We start from the raw sequence: 18318 nt of genomic DNA, 5'->3' as shown, positions 1-18318 counted from the left end.
AAAAGGGTTCTGTCTGTCTATCCTACCAATGCTTCTCATAATTTTATATACTTCTATTTGGTCTCCGTGCAACCTTTGGCGTTCCAGTGAAAACAATTCAAATCGGTCCAACTTCTCCCTGTAGTTAATACCCCCCTAACCCAGGCATCAATGTGGAAAAACCACCTCAGCACCATTTTCAAAGCCTCCACATCCTTCCAGCAATGGAGCCACCAGACCAGACCTGCAGGCAATACTCCAAAGACGTACAGGTTTGTAGGTTGACACAAAATGCTGGAGTAACTCAACGGGACAGGCAGCATCTCTGGAGAGAAGGAATGGGTGACGTTTCAGACTGAAGAAGGGTCTCGACCTGAAGCGTCACCCATTCCTTCTCTCCAGAGAGTCTGCCTGTTCCGTTGAGTTACTCCAGCATTTTGAGTCTACCTTTGATTTGTACAGTTCTTTCCAACACAGGTTTGTAGGTTAATTGTCTTGGTTTAGTTGTAAATTGTCCCTTGTGTGTCGGATAGTGTTGGTCTGCAGGGGATCAATGGTACGTTCGGACTAGGTGGGCTAAAGGCCTGTTTCCATGCTGTATCTCTAAACTAAACTAAACTAAACTAAACTAAACTAAAATAAACTAAACTAAAAGATGTTCTTGGTGTTCTTTCTTCCATCTGTTAGTGTTCAATAGTCACCACATTTCATGATGCGGTAGAACTGCTGAGTTTTGTTCTGATTAATCGATTATGAGTCACATTGTCCTGCCTTTTGCCTGTTGCTTTTACTAATTCACTCTCACAAGTATTCCTGTTTCAAAGTTTCATCAGATTGGAGCCTCGTATGCCCAGTGCCCTCCTGATATGGCTTTCTGCACCCATCATTTAATCATGGTTAATGGCCCAGCCTGAAAGTAAGAGTGGAGTGTGGGCTGTGGTCAGCAATGGGTGACAAATGTGGTGGTGTTCACATCTGCAACTCTTGGTCATGATCCATGTTGCCTCATAGTTGAGCAGTTTTGAGCTGCCCAAATCTCTTCTTAGTTTATTCCATTCAGCATGGTTCTGGTGCCACACAAAAGGTGTTCCCAATGTGGAAAAGGGAATTAGTCTTCATAGGGGCAGTACCCTGTTACCTAAAGGGCCTGTCCCACTTCGCCGTCATTTGCGTGTAATTTACGCGACATCATTTACGCATCACGATGCACAACGCACGCATGGTGGGCATTACGCGCGCATGGTCGTGATGGCATAGGTAGTGACGTGTGACCGTGCGCAGCGTCGCAGGATTTTGTGATGTACAAAATCTTCGCACGCCATCTGCGTGACGTGCAAATGATGGCCAAGTGGGACAGGCCCTTAATACTGTTACCTGAGACAAGGTTTCAATCTGAAACATCAACTGTACCTTTTCACCCACAGATGCTGGTCAAAGTCCCTTCAGCAGATTGGAGATACAAGAGACTGCAGATGCTGGAATCATGAGTGGAACACAGATGCTGGAGGAACTCAGTGGGTCGGGCAACATCTGGGCAGGGAATGGACAGGCTTTTTCCATTCCATCCCCCTTTTTCCATTCAATCCTTCCCCAAATGTTGTCCGACCCACTGTGTTCCACCAGCACTTTGTTTTTCAGTTTAGCTGATAGTTCACATGGTCACAGGGAGAACAAACAAACTCCATACAGTCAGCACCAGTGGTCAGGATCGAACCCGGGTCTCTGGCGCTGCAAGACAGCAGCTCCACCACTGCTGCACTGAGCTGCCTGAGAAACATTGGCGATTCAATCCAGTTGTAGTAATACAAATTTCTGTTTTTGGGCCATCTAATAACCAAATCACTTTTGTTAAACCAGTAGATATGGTTTGGTTATGCATATTATCCTCTTGTTCTTTCTTCCACATAATCGGTACATATCACATTGTTGAAAATTCCATGAAGGAAACCTGCAGAAACTAGATCCTGCTCAATGTTGTTTTGTCGTGTTCAAATCAACTTAAATGTATTTCTTTATACCACATCGTCTGAATGGTACTTTTCATTCGATATAACTTTAACTAAAATGCACTGAAAATGACATTTGTCTTAAATTGAATCTGAAATGAGCACATTTACATCAGCTCCCTCTAAGAATAGATATTAATTTGAATGAATATAAATGAACGATTCAAAATGAAATTCAGGGGCAGCTAACATACTGCATTACAGTCCTGTATAAACCTGTGGAATTTGCTTCAGCAGAATACTAATCTAACATTCCAAAATGTCAAACATCCCCCTTGGGACTTAAGAAGACTTTACTTGGGACTGGGATGCTTAGGAAGATAAGGACAGTCAGGGATAAATTTAAGATCACACCCAGCAAGCTCAGTTTCAGGTTGGGACCCTTATTCAGTCCCGACCCGATGCGTCAACAATCCATGCTCTCCGGAGATGTGCCTGACCTGCTGAGTTCCTCCAGCATTTTGTGTCTTTTTTTGTAAAGCAGTATTTGCAGTTCCTTATATCCACAGGAGTTACACATTGCTGGCTTTACGGTAGTTTGGAACAGTCTAAGATTGTGAATAAATTCAATTATGTCTTTCTCTGTGTTTGACCTCTCCATCTCCACCTATGCTAACTTAATTCATGTTGAAGATGGACACAAAATGTTGGAGTAACTCAGCGGGACAGGCAGCATCTCTGGAGAGAAGGAATGGATAACGTTTCTGGTCAAGACCCTTCTTCAGACTGAAGAAGGGTCTCGACCTGAAACGTCGCCCATTCCTTATCTCCAGAGAAGCTGCCTGTACCACTGAGTTACACCAGCATTTTGTGTCTATCTTCGATTTAAACCAGCATCTGCAGTTCCTTCCGAGTAACTTAATTAATTCTTTATTTCTGAACAATGAGGGAAAAGCTGTCATAAATAATATTTATATACCTATTTTCTATGATTCTATGTTTCTGTAAACATTATTCAAGTTATTCCCTTCATCATGTATCTGTACACTGTGGATCGCTCGTTTGTAATCATGTATTGTCGTTCCGCTGACTGGTCAGCAGCTCACAAAAGTTTTTCACTATCTCGATACACTTGACAACTAAACTTAACTCAAACTAGAAAAAATATATTGACAATCAACACCAGACCAATGAGACTATTTTAAACATGCCTTTTCCCAAACAGTTTGGACAACAAATGTTTTCAGATTTGACCTGATAAGCAATAAATAATAGGTACACAAAAATGCTGGAGAAACTCAGCGGGTGCAGCAGCATCTATGGAGGGAAGGAAATAGGCAACGTTTCGGTCCGAAACGTTGCCTATTTCCTTCGCTCCATAGATGCTGCTGCACCCGCTGAGTTTCTCCAGCATTTTTGTGTACCTTTGATTTTCCAGCATCTGCAGTTCCTTCTTAAGCAATAAATAATACTGCTGTATATAAATATGTGATGGTGCGGTCCATTAATTCAGTATAGCTTATCAGTTTAGTTTATTGTCAAGTCTACCGAGGTACAGTGGATAGCTTTTGTTGCTTGCGAACTAGTCAACGGAAAGACAATCAAGCCATCCACAGTGTACAGAATCATGATCAATTTATTTCATAGTTAATATAATTGCTTCCATTAAAAGTTTGGAGAGTGAGTGGCAAATGGGAAGTGGAACTGATCTACTGCATTTGCTTCAGGTTCTGTTCTATATTTCAGTTTTTAAGCACCAGTTGGCAAAATGCACAGATTCAGCAGCAATTATGAAACACACGTTGCATTTAACAATAATTAGCTTTTGGTTTCCTGCCACCCCATTCTGACCACATGAAACGGAGCAAACCCAACCATTGTTTGTGCAACAACAGCAAACTGCATTATGGAGTCTAACAACGCAAGTAATTCACATAACGCAAGAACTTATGATACAAGAGCTGGCGCTCTGAGCCTGTTCCACCATTCACCAGGATCAGGGCTGATCCTCTACCTCAACATGTGTTTTCTTTCATACATCCATTTCACTTGATTCGCTGATATCCAAAAATATTATTGATCTCTGTTTTGATCAAACTCAGTGATTGAGCAGCCATGTTCATCCGATGTAGAGAATTCCAAAAATTACCCCGTCCCTGTGTGCTGAAATGTCCTCGCGCCCCATTGTTAAACAGTCTAACCTTTTTTCCAGGCCTATAATCCCCGATTCTACATGGCGCTGCCAGGAGAAAATCCTTCCTGCACCCAGCCTGTTGAGATTTTGTAAGAATTGTGCGTGTTTTAATGAGGAAAGTTTAATGGAGATGTGCGGAGCAACTTTTTTTTACACAGAGTGTGGTGGGGTCTTGAAACACAATTCTAGGGGTGGTGGTGGAGGCAGATATGATGGTGGCATTTAAGAGGCTTTTAGATGGGCACATGGAAGTGCAAGGAATAGAGTGATATGGATCATGTGCAGACAGATGAGATCAGTTTAACTAGACCATGGTTGGCACAATGATTGTGGGCTGAAGGGCCCATTCCCGTGCTACACTGTTTTATCTTCTATGGGGGATGTCTCTCTTTCTTCTGTACTGTACAGAACGTGTCAAATCCTCCATTCTTGTAACCAAACTACAGAGTCTTTGCTGCACTCCCTCCATAACAATTGTATCTTTATTTTTTTAGTACTGCACACAATACTCCAAGCTCCGTCTTGCCTACATAATGTACAATGAATTATGTTTCCATTTTAAATAATAGCTTGAACAGCAATTCTTATGAAGAGAGGCTAAAATGGCACAATCCCAAAAAGATAGACTTTTTCCGAGAAGTTTTTTGCAATCGTAATGTATTAGTAATGGTGTTAATGCTGCTAGTTCCACATTCATGCTCAAGGACATGGTGTAACTCAGCGGGTTAGGCAGCATTACTGGAGAACATGACTGCAAGATGTTTAGGGTCGGGACCCTTCCTCAGGCTGATTACAGTAAGAGAGGGAAAGATGGAAGGGATGTTGGGGCAGGACAGAGCAAGGTATTATATTTCTTCCTCCCCCACCCCGACTACAATCAGTCTGAAGATGAATCCTGATACAATACATCATCTATTCATGTTCTCCAGAGATGCTGCCTGATGCACAAGGTACTCCAGCACCTTGTGTCATTTTTAGTGAACGTGCATCTGCAGTTCCTTGTGCCTTCGTACCCATGGGCCATCGGACAATGTTTGTCACCCAAGCTATAACCAAAATATTGTCATCTCTCAACAAGCAAAGCAGCATAGAAAAATCCAGGTCCATTAGTGATAATAATCTGCTTCAGGGGAGCTAAAGAATGATCTTGTCAGTGTTACTGTTCTTGTCAATGGTCTTGTAAATACTGTTTATAGGAGGGCGTGAAAAGATCATTCTCAATGATGTAGATTTTGAAACTGTTCTTAGTTTCTACTGCCAATTAGTTATGATTCACACATTAAGAACCAGCCCCTCCTGCCTGCACTTGGCCTACATACCGGTAAGTAAAAAAAAGAGTCTAATGTAGATGGGACATGTTGGTCGATATGGGCAAGATGGAATGAAGGGCCTGTTTCTAGGCTGTATGACTCTAAGAACACAATACTCTATAATTTATGGTCAACAAATGAGGAAGAAAGAACTGAAAATCAAACTGATGGAATTGAATAAGGTTTTGTGGGGCATCATGAATATGAATGGTTTGTGCTGTAAATGTACATAATTTTGTGACAATAAATAAAATCATTCCCCATATTTAAGTGATTAATAAACAGATATTCATACAATATCTTTGAACACATGGGCTCCTTTGATCCATCAAAGCCTCCTGCTGGATGCATTCAGCAGTCAGCTGACAGAGGACAATGACTCTACACAATACTCCAAGCTCAGACTTACCTATGTCACATCCTACATCATATGGTGCGGCACAGTGGTGCAGCGGTAGAGTTGCTGCCTTACAGCACCAGAGACCTACATTTGATCCTGACTACTGGTGCTGTCTGTATGGAGTTATTATACATTCTCCCCATGACCGTGTGGGGTTTTGTTTTCCAGGTACACCGTCTTCTCCCACACATAATAATAAACCTAAACATGAATGTGTAAACCAAAGTTCCTTTTTTGCCTCACAAGAATATTAATTAGTCTACCAGTGTGAAATGTTACTAGTCCAGTCACGCATGCAACAAGAGTTTATCAGTGCAGCGAGTGTAACAAAATTGGAAGTACTTTATTAATGTTTAGTTTAGAGATACAGAATGGATACAGGGCCATCGGCCCACCAAGTCCGCACCAACCATCAATCACCATCGATGTTTTATGCTATCACCACACTAGTTCTATGTTATCTCACTTTCTAATCCATTCCTTGCACACGAGGGGCAATTTTACAATTAACCTACAAACCTGCACCACTTTGGGCTGTGGGAGGAGACCAGTGCCCGGAGGTAACAGGGAGAACGTGCAAACTCCACACATTTATACAAGCAGTAGAAAGACTGAAGGATGCAATTCAATTGTTTTAGATTTGATCAGTGATTCAGTTCAATTTGGATTCAAAGTATTCAAAAAAGAAAAATATGGAGAAGACAAAAAAAGAAAAGAGAAAGATGACTCACCAGGTGTCTTCTCTGTGAAAACCACCTTTGACTCAGTTGTGAAGTTTTGACCATTAAGGATCATTTGCTGTCCACCGGTGACTAAACAATTGTCTGTGCTCTGCTTCTCCACCATCGGTAGCTCATGGGCCGATCTCTGAGCTGGAAAAAAATAAAAGAAAGTACACTTATTGCAAATTATCAATAGTTTCACTGTTACAGCTACTTTTTTGGGGATTCATAGAAACATAGCAAACAGGTGCAGGAGTAGGCCATTTAGCCCTTTGAGCCAGCAGCACCATTCAATATGATCATGGCTGATCATCCAAAATCAGTACCCCGTTCCTGCTTTCTCCCCATATCCCTTGATTCCATTAGCCCTTAGAGCTATATCTATCTCTCTCTTGAAAACATCCATTGAATTGGCCTCCACTGCCTTCTGTGGCAGAGAATTCCACAGTTTAGCAACTCTCTGGGTGAAAATGTTTTTCCTCATCTCAGCCCTAAATGGCCTATCCCTTATTCTTAAACTGTGACCCCTGGTTCTGGACTCCCCCAACATCGGGAACATCTTTCCTGCATCAAGGATTCATCCGGATATCCTGAGCACAAAGCACTGGAGACAGTACTGCATCAGATGATGTGTATCGGTGAATATCCCCTCATTTTCACCATTAAATCTACCTAATCAGTTGCAGCAAATATTCCCTTCAGCCATTTTCATAATGAAGTTGTCTACAGAGCCAAGATCAATGTCTTCATGTAAATGTGGTATTAATAACTTGGGGAACCTCAAAGAATTTAAGATGCTCCACAAAATCTCAAAAGCATTTTATTTTTCTATCTCCACTTAAGATACAAACAACATTCCATAGCAATTTTATATCCTCAACACAACCCAAAGAGCTTTTCAACGAATGAAGCATTTTGCAGCTGCAGTCAGGGTTGCAATGTCGGAAAATTAAGTGTTTGGGTAAAATCGGCAGATTTTATTTGTTTTTTTTTCACAAGATGTTCCAGATGATTTAAATTCCAAGTCATCCCACATCCATTAGTTGACCTATTTTAAGAAAAGAATGCTGTTTACAAATAGCGGCTGTTTTTTCAAAACCATTTTAAACAATAATAATTTGGGAAAATCTGAAAAGCATTGAACATAATTTTGTCAAAGTATTGATGATAACCAGAAAAGGTTCGCCGGTACTTGAAATGTAACTGAATGATGCAAAAAACCATCAGTGGTTTGTGTACAGGAGCCGAAAAACTGTAATGTTCAGGTTCAGGAATAACCATCTCAACCCTTCTAGTCCGTGCCGAACACGTATTCTCCCCTAGTCCCATATACCTGCACTCAGACCATAACCCTCCATTCCTTTCCCGTTCATATAACTATCCAATTTATTTTTAAATTATAAAAACGAACCTGCCTCCACCACCTTCATTGGAAGCTCATTCCACACAGCCACCACTCTCTGAGTAAAGAAGTTCCCCCTCATGTTACCCCTAAACTTCTGTCCCTTAATTCTCAAGTCATGTCCCCTTGTTTGAATCTTCCCTACTCTCAGTGGGAAAAGCTTATCCACGTCAACTCTGTCTATCCCTCTCATCATTTAAAGACCTCTATCAAGTCCCCCCTTAACCTTCTGCACTCCAAAGAATAAAGCCCTAACTTGTTCAACCTTTCTCTGTAACTTAGTTGCTGAAACCCAGGCAACATTCTAATAAATCTCCTCTGTACTCTCTCCATTTTGTTGACATCCTTCCTATAATTAGGCGACCAAAATTGTACACCATACTCCAGAATTGGCCTCACCAATGCCTTGTACAATTTTAACATTACATCCCAACTTCCTTCTATAGCCCCTTCCCCACAGCCATCAGGCTATTAAACATTACAACCTCCAAATAACCTCCGAACTACATAGACTTGGGAGCATTGGCTTTATCTTTTTGCACTGTTATTGTGTGTATGTGTGCATATGTATGTAGGTATATGTGTGTATATGTTTATATACACACACTGAACTTTTTTCTTCGTGTTTATTATATTGTTGACTCTTGACTCTCTTAACTTGAAACTTGAACTGCACCTATAACAGTTTGCATTGTGACTGTACTTGGCCTCCCATCTCTGGTAAACTAAGGATTTTTTTTTTTAAATGACACAAGAAGCAGATTTGCTTCTGCAAGCATTGCGTGCCTCCTCACTGTTCTTCATTCTTTCTTTCTCAACTTCTGGATTTTGTGAAGCCCATGCATGATTTCACTTGATGAAGGTTTCTATTAACAAGTGCTGATCTTGATCAGCTATTCCCATCATCATAATCTCACTGCAACGCCAATGTGCATAATGAATTCCATTTCAAAACTTAAAATAGAACATCACCACAAACATATCTGTTTGACAAACCAAATATAACTAAATCAGATGAGTGAAGGATGCAATTGTAGCAGAATTAAAATTGAACAGGGCTGACAACGTTTTCAGCACAAGTCATTTTAAATCAAAAACAGATGCAGAAATGAATATTTAAAAAAAAACAGTTTATCTCTCATTTTACACCTGAGGTTGGGCAGTGCCAGCTCGATGTTCTACAATTGTTGGTGTTTTCAATCATACGGGCTTCTGTATTAGATCAGGAACTAATTGTTTGAATTTCTGTGGCGCCATTGTTATGAAAGTTCCTTACATAATGTAATCAGACTCAGTTAAGCATGCAAATTTAGGAAGATATATAATTTACAGGAGAACTGAGAGACATCCATTAGACAATAGACAATAGGTGCTGGAGTAGGCCATTCGGCCCTTCGAGCCAGCACCGCCATTCAATGTGATCCCCAATCAATACCCTGTTCCTGCCTTCTCCCCATATCCTCTGACTCCGCTATGTTTAAGAGCCCTATCTAGCTCTCTCTTGAAAGCATCCAGAGAACCTGCCTCCACCGCCCTCTGAGGTAGAGAATTCCACAGACTCACAACTCTCTGTGTGAAGAAGTGTTTCCTCATCTCCATTCTAAATGGCTTACCCCTTATTCTTAAATCAACTTTGTTAATCTCTATTGAAAACTGCAAGAGGTTTGTGAATAATGGATATAACGAAATTTCTGTCAGGTCAAATTGTGCCAACAAGTGTAATGTTCTCTCATGAAATTAGTGTTCAAAGGGGAAACAATATGATTATTAGGTGGCATTGAAGAAGTGTGGTCAATGTGATAGAGGGGGTGTCTTTTGACACTGAGCCTATTTGCAGGGGATACAGACCAGAGAACCAGAACATGACACACATAGATACACCTGCAGCTTATTTAATTTAGTTTAGAGATAGAGAGCGGAACAGGCCTTTTGACCCACTGAGACCGGGCCAATAGGCGATCCTGACTAAGAGTGCTGTCTGTACGGAGTTTGTATGTTCTCCCCGTGATCTGCGTGGGTTTTCTCCGAGACCTTCGGTTTCCTCCCACACTCCATACAGGTTTATAGGTTAATTGGCTTGGTAAGTGCAAAGATTGTCCAATTGAAGGATAGTGTTAATGTGCGGGGATCGTTGATCGGCGCGGACCCGGTGGGCCGAAGGGCCTGTTTCAGCGCTGTATCCCCAAACTAAACTAAACTAAACGAGGGTTCCAACATTGCAATCAGCGAGTTGCTGCAATTGTTTTGAATGCTTTCTGATTCTTCAAGCCCTGCAAGGAGGTAGAGAGCTGTGGTGGTGAACTGCCAGCTTATGGTGTGGAATTTGCATGAACATCCTGCATCAGGATGCATCTGGCCTAAACAAGGTTTATTTCAATAAGGTGAATGTCTGTGAGGTACATTGGTAAGTACCATATAGTTTTGATTTTGTTTCATTGCTTCAAGATTTTGGTTTGCAGTTTTCTTAATTTGGCTTTTAAAAGTCTCTCGAGGATTTAATAGTGTTAAAAAGCAGAAACAAGGAACTGCAGCTGTTGGTTTACCAAGGAAAGACACAAAATGCTGGAGTAACTCAGGGGGTCAGGCAGCATCCCTGGAGATCATGGACAGGTGACTTTTTGGGTTGGAAACCCTTTTTTACATCTGAGGGAATAAGTGCTTTCAAATTTCTGAGATACATTTCTCAGCATTGAAATTTCTAGCTATTTCTGGTGTTTTACTTTGACAGCTGTCAGGCATTTATTCTGTGGTTGGGGCTTGTTTTGGTCACACCCATGTGATGCCATCACACAGCGGATGTCCCTCTCAATGTCCCTCGCCACACACTGAGCTAGCTCCTCCAGAAGAACATGATTGTGCTGGAAAAAAACAAACCTTCAGAAATCATCGGCAATTCTAGACAACTCCTTACTGATTGTGAATTTTAGTCTATTGTATTTGAAAGTAGTTTCATGTTTAACAACTGTCCTTTGAATAATAGGACTGGACATTCCTTTTAACTATCTAATTGGCAACCTTAATTACGATGCAGTTGGGTGAGCTTGAACAGTTAAAGGCCTGTCCCACTTTCCCGAGCTGCTCACGAATTCTCCCGAGTTTTCCCCTTGATTCAAACCCGGAGAATGTTCGTAACGGGTCCGTAGGAGGCTGTAAGAGTCCGTAGGTTATATTGTAGCGGCTCATTATGTCAGCTGTAGGTACTCGGGGCATCAGGTAAGTCGAGACGTTTTTTCCAGCATGATAAAAAAATGTCCACGAGTAAAACGATAGTCGGGAGGAGAAAAATTGCAACATTTAATGCCCCGAGTACCTATGGCTGACACTCTTCTAAACTTGCAGATTAGGTCGCTCAAGTGGGACAGCCCGTTAAAAGCCATAGGAAAGGGTGCAAGAGGGATTCAGAAAGACGATACTAGAACTGAGATAATATTAAAAACTGAACAATTTAGACTTGTCTACAGAACAGAGAAGGCTGCTGGATGATACAATAGCACTATATAAAGATTATAAAAGGGTTGGAGAGGGTGGCGTACAAACAAAATATTTCCAAGTGGGCGAGACCAGTTGAACAGATACTCATTATTAAATCCAATGAGGAAGTTAAGGAAAAGGATCTTTTACACTATGAAACTTAAGAATGTTTAATATATTACAAATAGAGGTTAAAAAAAGGATTGTTACATTGGAATCAATAGAAGTAAATTTGAGCAGCGGAGTAAGATGTGTATACTCTATCGTGCTGTGGCCACATGGGACGAGGGACAGATTACTACTCCGTTGTATTCTGCACTATCACCATTGAAAGTATGTCGGTGCTTGAGAACAGCTCTACTTGTGTTTGTGTGGGATGAAATTCAATAGCACGACAAGAGTACATTTTGGGGAATATTATCAGTGTTAGAAATAGCTCATTTTTAAAAAGGAGAAATGCCAATTTCTTTCAAACGGAGAACAGAATAGTTGCAATTTATGCTGTTTAGCATTTCTACGGTGACCCTGACAATTTAGATTTAAATGTAATAGAAAACTTACAGCATTCAATGGGATTGGAAGCAGCCTGCAGTGAGAGACTCCTGCCGCTGGGCTGCGGAATGTGAACTCGAAAAACCAGCCTGACCCTCGTGTTCTTCCTGCCAATGTCCGTCTCCCCTTTCCTCAGTTCGATGTCAGCATTTCTCAGCTTCAATATCCCAGCGCAATCAATCCTATTAAAAAAAAGGACTTCATTACAAAACACGACACGATTCGGGGCTACTTAACATGAGAGAATTTCAATTCAGTTCGAAAAATAGAAATGAAGTTAGAATCAGTGAAATGTGACCATTAAGCTCTGAACTGCCATAGGAATAGAAGTTTTATTTACAGTGAATGAGATGTCCTGACTTCCAGGTCCAAATCTGACTTCCAGGTTCAAACCAGCCATATCCTGCCAAAAAAAATCATCCTCCCCTTAACCCTCCCATTCACCCCAACCTTCCTGGAGTTTCAAAAAAACTCATCGAAGTTCCTATTTTTGAGCACTGCCCAGTTATTTCTACAAGAAAGTGTGTGTGTGTGTATATAAATATCACCTAAATACAGTTCCATTGTTGCACCAGAAGAACAAGACAACGTCTTGCCTCAGACATCGCTTGTCACTTAGGTAATCTAATTAAAGGGCCTGTCCCACTTTCACGACCTAATTCACAACCTTTTTTACTCGTGGACATTTTTCATCAGGCTAGAAAAAACATCCCGACCTACTTTATTGCCACGAGTACCTACGACTAGCATCACCGCCTGCTACGACCTAACTACGACCTCCTACGACCTCGTGACGGCCATGCTGTGAGTACGAGTCAAGGGTAAACTCGGCAGAGGTCGTGAATTAGGTCGTGAAAGTGGGACAGGCCCTTAAGTATCTAGAGATTTGGAAAATTCAGGAGATTTCAACAAATAAGAAATTACAGGTATCAAGAATCATTCCTTGTTGGAGTTGCATCAATCTGCAAACACCCTGTCGCTAGTGTCCCTATTTGCTTGTAACAATTTGTCAGAACTGGTGGGAAGGAGAAGGAGAGGGGGTGTGGGATAACGTGCAGTGACTCTAACAATAGTAACCTTCATGAATGTAAATGTGGTCACTTAGGAATCCAGTTACCTGGTCTAACAGATATACGCTCTGAAGGTAACATACCAATTACTTAATGTAGTAGATAGAGCTTCAAGTGAGTAGAATGTACTAATTATAGCAATTCACAATGGCACGAGTCAAGCATGAGTCAATGAACTGTGTGGACTAATTCCTAAGGTTCACCTGTGTGGACTAATGGCTAAGGTTGTCACTTTACAAATCCAGCCCCTTATGCATCATACATACAGCACAGAAATCTTGAATTCTTCCTTTTTTACAGACTGGAACCCAATACTGCTAAAAAATATCGTTCCTGTTGAAAAACCTTTTGTTATCAATTATTTTTTTAATCAATGTGACCCAACAATAATGATGCACACAAAGATGGCGGCATATTATCAGCGCCATTTTTGTTGGCACCAGATTTACTAAATCAGTCTTCTGGGAATGGGTTTTTGAGTCACAAATGTGTACATTTTGAGCACATTTTTCCAAAGACATTCCAAAATAACAAGAGAAAATCCTGGAAACAATCAGCAGGTGAGGTAACATCAACAGAACGAGAAACAGTTAATGTTTCAGGTCAAAGACCCTTCAACTTAGGTGGAAGTTGAAGGACCATTACACCATTAAGAATGGAAAGACCCATCAAAATAACTGTACGATATGATACAATAGAACTTTCCTTATCCCAGGAGGGAAATTGGAGGGAGTCATAAGACACAAGATACATGAAACATGAAATTAAAGTGACGAGTGGAAAGGATTGGGGATGTGCAAAGATTGGGAAGTAGCGGGGGGAGGGGGGGGGGTTGGGGAGTCAGTCTACCGCACGACCGAAGGGGGAGTTGTTGTACAACAGCAACTATATCAATATGTAACAAGATGTACAAATAAGAAACCAGTAACATGCATGTTTTTGAGCACTACCAGTGACTTTGAGGTCAAAAATGGTATCTACATTGTGTACCAATGGATGAAGAGCAAATCACACCAGTGGCACGGTGGTAGAGTTTGTTGCTAACAGCACCAGAGACCCGGGTTCATAGAAACATAGAAAATAGGTGCAGGGGGAGGCCATTCGGCCCTTCCAGCCAGCACCGCCACCATTCATTGTGATCATGGCTGATCGTCCCCAATCAATAACCCTTGCCTGACAATGGGTGCCGAATGTATGGAGTTTGTACATTCTCCCTGTGACCGCGTGGGTTTTCACCGGGTGCTCCGGTTACTTCCCACATTACAAAGAAGTGCAGGTTTGTAGGTGAATTGACTTCTGTAAATTGGCCCGAGAGTGTAGAGTATAACAACTTCGACGCTGTGACTCTAAACTAAATCTGCAGTAGTTATGGCATTAGTATGCAGACTACTGATTTGGTACATACTGTGGACCTCAATGCACAGCCAATATGCTGTCTTAACCTTGTGTGTTTGGACACAATTTCTGTAGCAGAACACTCATGTAAGGTTTATTTATGGACACTATCGACCAAGTAGCGATTATTTGCTGATTTATTTCTTCTAGCTATTAGTCAAACCTACAAGTATTCGATATTTTCAAAAGTTGCTTCATGTTATTAATGGTTTCAGAGAGTGCAGTAGAAAATATAGAAGGACCTTTGTGTGGCTTCTGTGCTATCCAGTTGCACTCGGGCTTGGAAGCTTTAAAATGGATTCCCTTTAGAACATTGCATGGCAAATGGGGTGAGCATAGCGCACACACAAGAGGAAAAATGCTGGATTAAAGAGGAGAGAAAAGGAGGGGACATCCTCTGAACTAAGGTATCCTTCAACCCGAATCTCAATAGGGAACAACATGCAAAAATGATTGTGTAAAATAAGGACATTCTCACTGAAATCTTCTGAATACTTCTGCCACGACATCAATCTCAAAGCAGGGTATGGACCTCATTAGTAGTGGTTGCCAGGGTTACCATGGTAATGAATTACTACACTGGAGATGGAGATATCTGCAATGTTTCACAACCTGCTGCTTCTGGGAAGACACCGAGAGAGCTATTCAATGAGAGCTTCATCCTCTCTTGCCAAAAAACAGCAAGTAAAGAGAGTTTGAAGATTATTAATTATTATCATTGAATGAGTCATGAGCGTCTCATTTGGCAGCAATCTGCCAAGCACATGGCATTGAGTCAATGGGACGGCAAAGGGCGGCACGGCGGCGCAGTGGTAGAATTGCTGCTTACAGCTCCAGAGACCCTGGTTCGATCCTGACGCCCGTGCTGTCTGTGCAGAGTTTGCACGTTCTCCCTGTGACCTGCATGGGTTTTCTCCAGGTGCTCTGGATTTCCTTCACTTAATGACATACAGGTTTGTTGGCTAATTGTTTGGTAACATAGAAACATAGAAATTAGGTGCAGGAGTAGGCCATTCGGCCCTTCGAGCCTGCACCGCCATTCAATATGATCATGGCTGATCATCCAACTCAGTATCCCGTACCTGCCTTCTCTCCATACCCTCTGATCCCCTTAGCCACAAGGGCCACATCTAACTCCCTTTAAATATAGCCAATGAACTGGCCTCGACTACCCTCTGCGGCAGAGAGTTCCAGAGATTCACCACTCTCTGTGTGAAAAAAGTTCTTCTCATCTCGAAAAGTGTAAATTGTCCCTTGTGTGTGTAGGATTGAACATAATAAATAGTAGTGTTCCCAAGGGTTGGAGCTGGGGCCACTGCTTATTCTGACCTACAGTATATTTAAGACTTAGACATGGGTATCCATGTAAAATTGCCAAATCTGCTAATGACACGCAATTTAAAAGTGTGGGAAACATGAGAATAGATTGAAAAAAATGCAAGATGACCGAGTTGGGCTGGCAGAATGAGCAGATAAATGTCAAGAATTTTGTACAGGAAATTGTGTTGAGATACATTTCAGCAGAAAATGTAAGGAGAGACGATATGGACAAAATGGCACAGGTCGAAATAGTGAGCATGATCAAAGAGATCTGGCCGTATATGTGCATAAAGAGCGGAGTGATTTAAATGAGTGTATTTAAATAAAAAATTGTGACAGTTTATATTCGTGAAGTGGGTATCTGGAGTGGGCTGTTACTGGTTTTATCAAATTCACAACTTGGCCACTGCAGACATCCCTTCCTCCCACATGTAGTCCCATGAGCCAGCACGTCCTGCTTAAGGGCAACTGGAAAGCATTACATTTCACTCATTAAGACTAAATGCCCAATAACTCTGCCAACAGATGCTCCACTCTATCTAATCCATTTCAGTCAGTCTGACAAGACTCCCAGTCACAATTCGCAATAAGATTTTATTTTTATAGTTATAAATGTAGCCAACAAAAGTGATATTGCCTTTCCCACCTGTTGCTTGTTATAATGATTGAAAACATTCTTATAAAGATCTTGTGTAAAATACAACCAGATTCTATTTACCAGCTAGGGATTTTTAGACACAAGAGTACAGACCAAATCAGATTAAAATGAACCTCTGCCAAATCATTTTTTTTTAAAGATAATGACAACTCTCTTAGCTCAGTTTAAAGAGCTTTTGTATCCTCTGTGTGACTTTAATTTATTTCAATTGAATTTTGATATATCCAGTCATATATACAATTCACATGCCCAATGTGAACTGACTAGCTTACTTAGTTACTTCAGGTCAGGTACTGTCATAGATTCAATTTTGAGTCAAACGCTATCATGTGAGCAGGCATAACCTGCTGGGAAGGAAAGACATGGATAGCAAACGGCATCTCATTTATTTTAAAGAACTGTGTCTGTCATAAAAAATGATGTTTTGGCCAAATAACCAATAAAGAGTTTTGTTGCTATGTGCAAGAGACTTAAAGGGTCTTCCACTTAGTCAATAACAATAAACATGGGCAGAGACCCAACTGTGTACTTAAGGATCTCCAATTCTAAACAAGTAATTCACAAAAGCAGAACTTTAATTTGACAAGTAGGGAACACATTGCTACATGGAATGAGAAATTGAAATGATATCAGTAAACCTATAGACATAGAGCATGTGCATGAGATAAGATCGGGGCGGCACAGTGGTGCAGTGGGAGAGTTGCTGCCTTCGACTCGGGATTGACCCTGACCTCGTGTGCTGTCTGTACGGAGTTTGCACGTTCTCCCTGTGACCTCGTGCGTTTTCTCTGGTTTCTTCCCACATTCTAAAGACGTACAGGTTGTAGGTTAATTGGCTTCTGTAAAATGTAAATTGTCCCTAGTGTGTACTAGGATAGTGCTGGTGTGCGGGGTGGTCGTTGGTCGGCATGGACTCGATGGGTCGAAGGGCCTGTTTCCACGCTGTATCTCTAAAGTAAAGCACTGGTGACTTTTACCAATTACATTAATGGAGCTTACAAGAAGGCGTCTAAACTTTCTCTATCTTGTCCAGTTTCTCTAGAAAGATCCAATCTATGAATCTTTCTCCATGTTACTCAGGAGTGAACCTGCCAAGGGACATACTCGACTAGTGTGGGGAAGAATTAGTATTCCTCAGACTACTCCACAAGGTGTCTTCTGTGTAACACTGAACCGTTCAGCTACTCCAAGTTCAGCATCGACAATTGAAAGCTTGTAGGCAGGAATCGACAGGATGCAAGTTGCTGTTTCACAATATAAGACAAACATCCCACATCTTTATTACCCTCAATGTGGACAAGTCGTGGTCTGTTATGCAATTTTACTACAACAGCAACTCAAAGCCTTTTTAAGCCGCACTCGGATAACTCCATACAAAAAAGACAGTGGAACATGTTTTTGTGTTTCCAGGTTGTGCCATTATAAGCTGCCCTTGTGCTATTAATCTTTATTTAGAATTTAAGATCAGGTCAAGTGAATGACATTCTTTACATTTTGTCCCTGGAATTGCAATTAGGCAAAGGGAATGTGGGTAGATGGAGCCTGAATGGAAACTGTACCAACTTTTAAGTGTCACCGCAAGTTTGGGGTAGTGGGATAATCAGGTAATTTTCACCATAGTGTTTTCTTAGACTTTTCTTCTAACAAGTGCAGAAGCCAGTGCAAAAATATTTTTGGAGCATGAAAATTAGATTACTAATCCCACACTGTACACAGGGCCCATGCTTCATAATGATTAAAGCAAACTTCCAAATATTTATTTGACTTTATCCTGCACTAAACGCTATTCTCTTCATCATGTATCTGTACACTGTGAACGATTGTAATCATGTATAGTTTTTCCATTGACTGGTTAGCACTCAACAAATGCTTTTCACTGTACCTCAATACACGTGACAA

General features: G+C 41.2%; 1 protein-coding gene across 3 annotated transcripts in view; it reads right to left on the bottom strand.

The window, feature by feature from the left end:
* The window catches only part of nfatc2a (nuclear factor of activated T cells 2a), a 115000-nt gene that overhangs the window by 61787 nt on the left and 34895 nt on the right, over positions 1-18318 (bottom strand). For all 3 annotated transcript variants that reach the window (XM_055652464.1, XM_055652462.1, XM_055652463.1), the window contains exons 5-6: positions 11986-12158; positions 6561-6701 (exon numbers count right to left, since the gene is read on the bottom strand). In XM_055652464.1, coding sequence (XP_055508439.1) covers positions 6561-6701; positions 11986-12158 — 314 coding nt within the window. The remainder of the gene's footprint in view (positions 1-6560; positions 6702-11985; positions 12159-18318) is intronic.

Source organism: Leucoraja erinacea, chromosome 21 (assembly GCF_028641065.1).
Source record: "Leucoraja erinacea ecotype New England chromosome 21, Leri_hhj_1, whole genome shotgun sequence".
Lineage (NCBI taxonomy): Eukaryota > Metazoa > Chordata > Chondrichthyes > Rajiformes > Rajidae > Leucoraja > Leucoraja erinaceus.
This window is presented reverse-complemented; position numbering and strand designations above follow the sequence as displayed.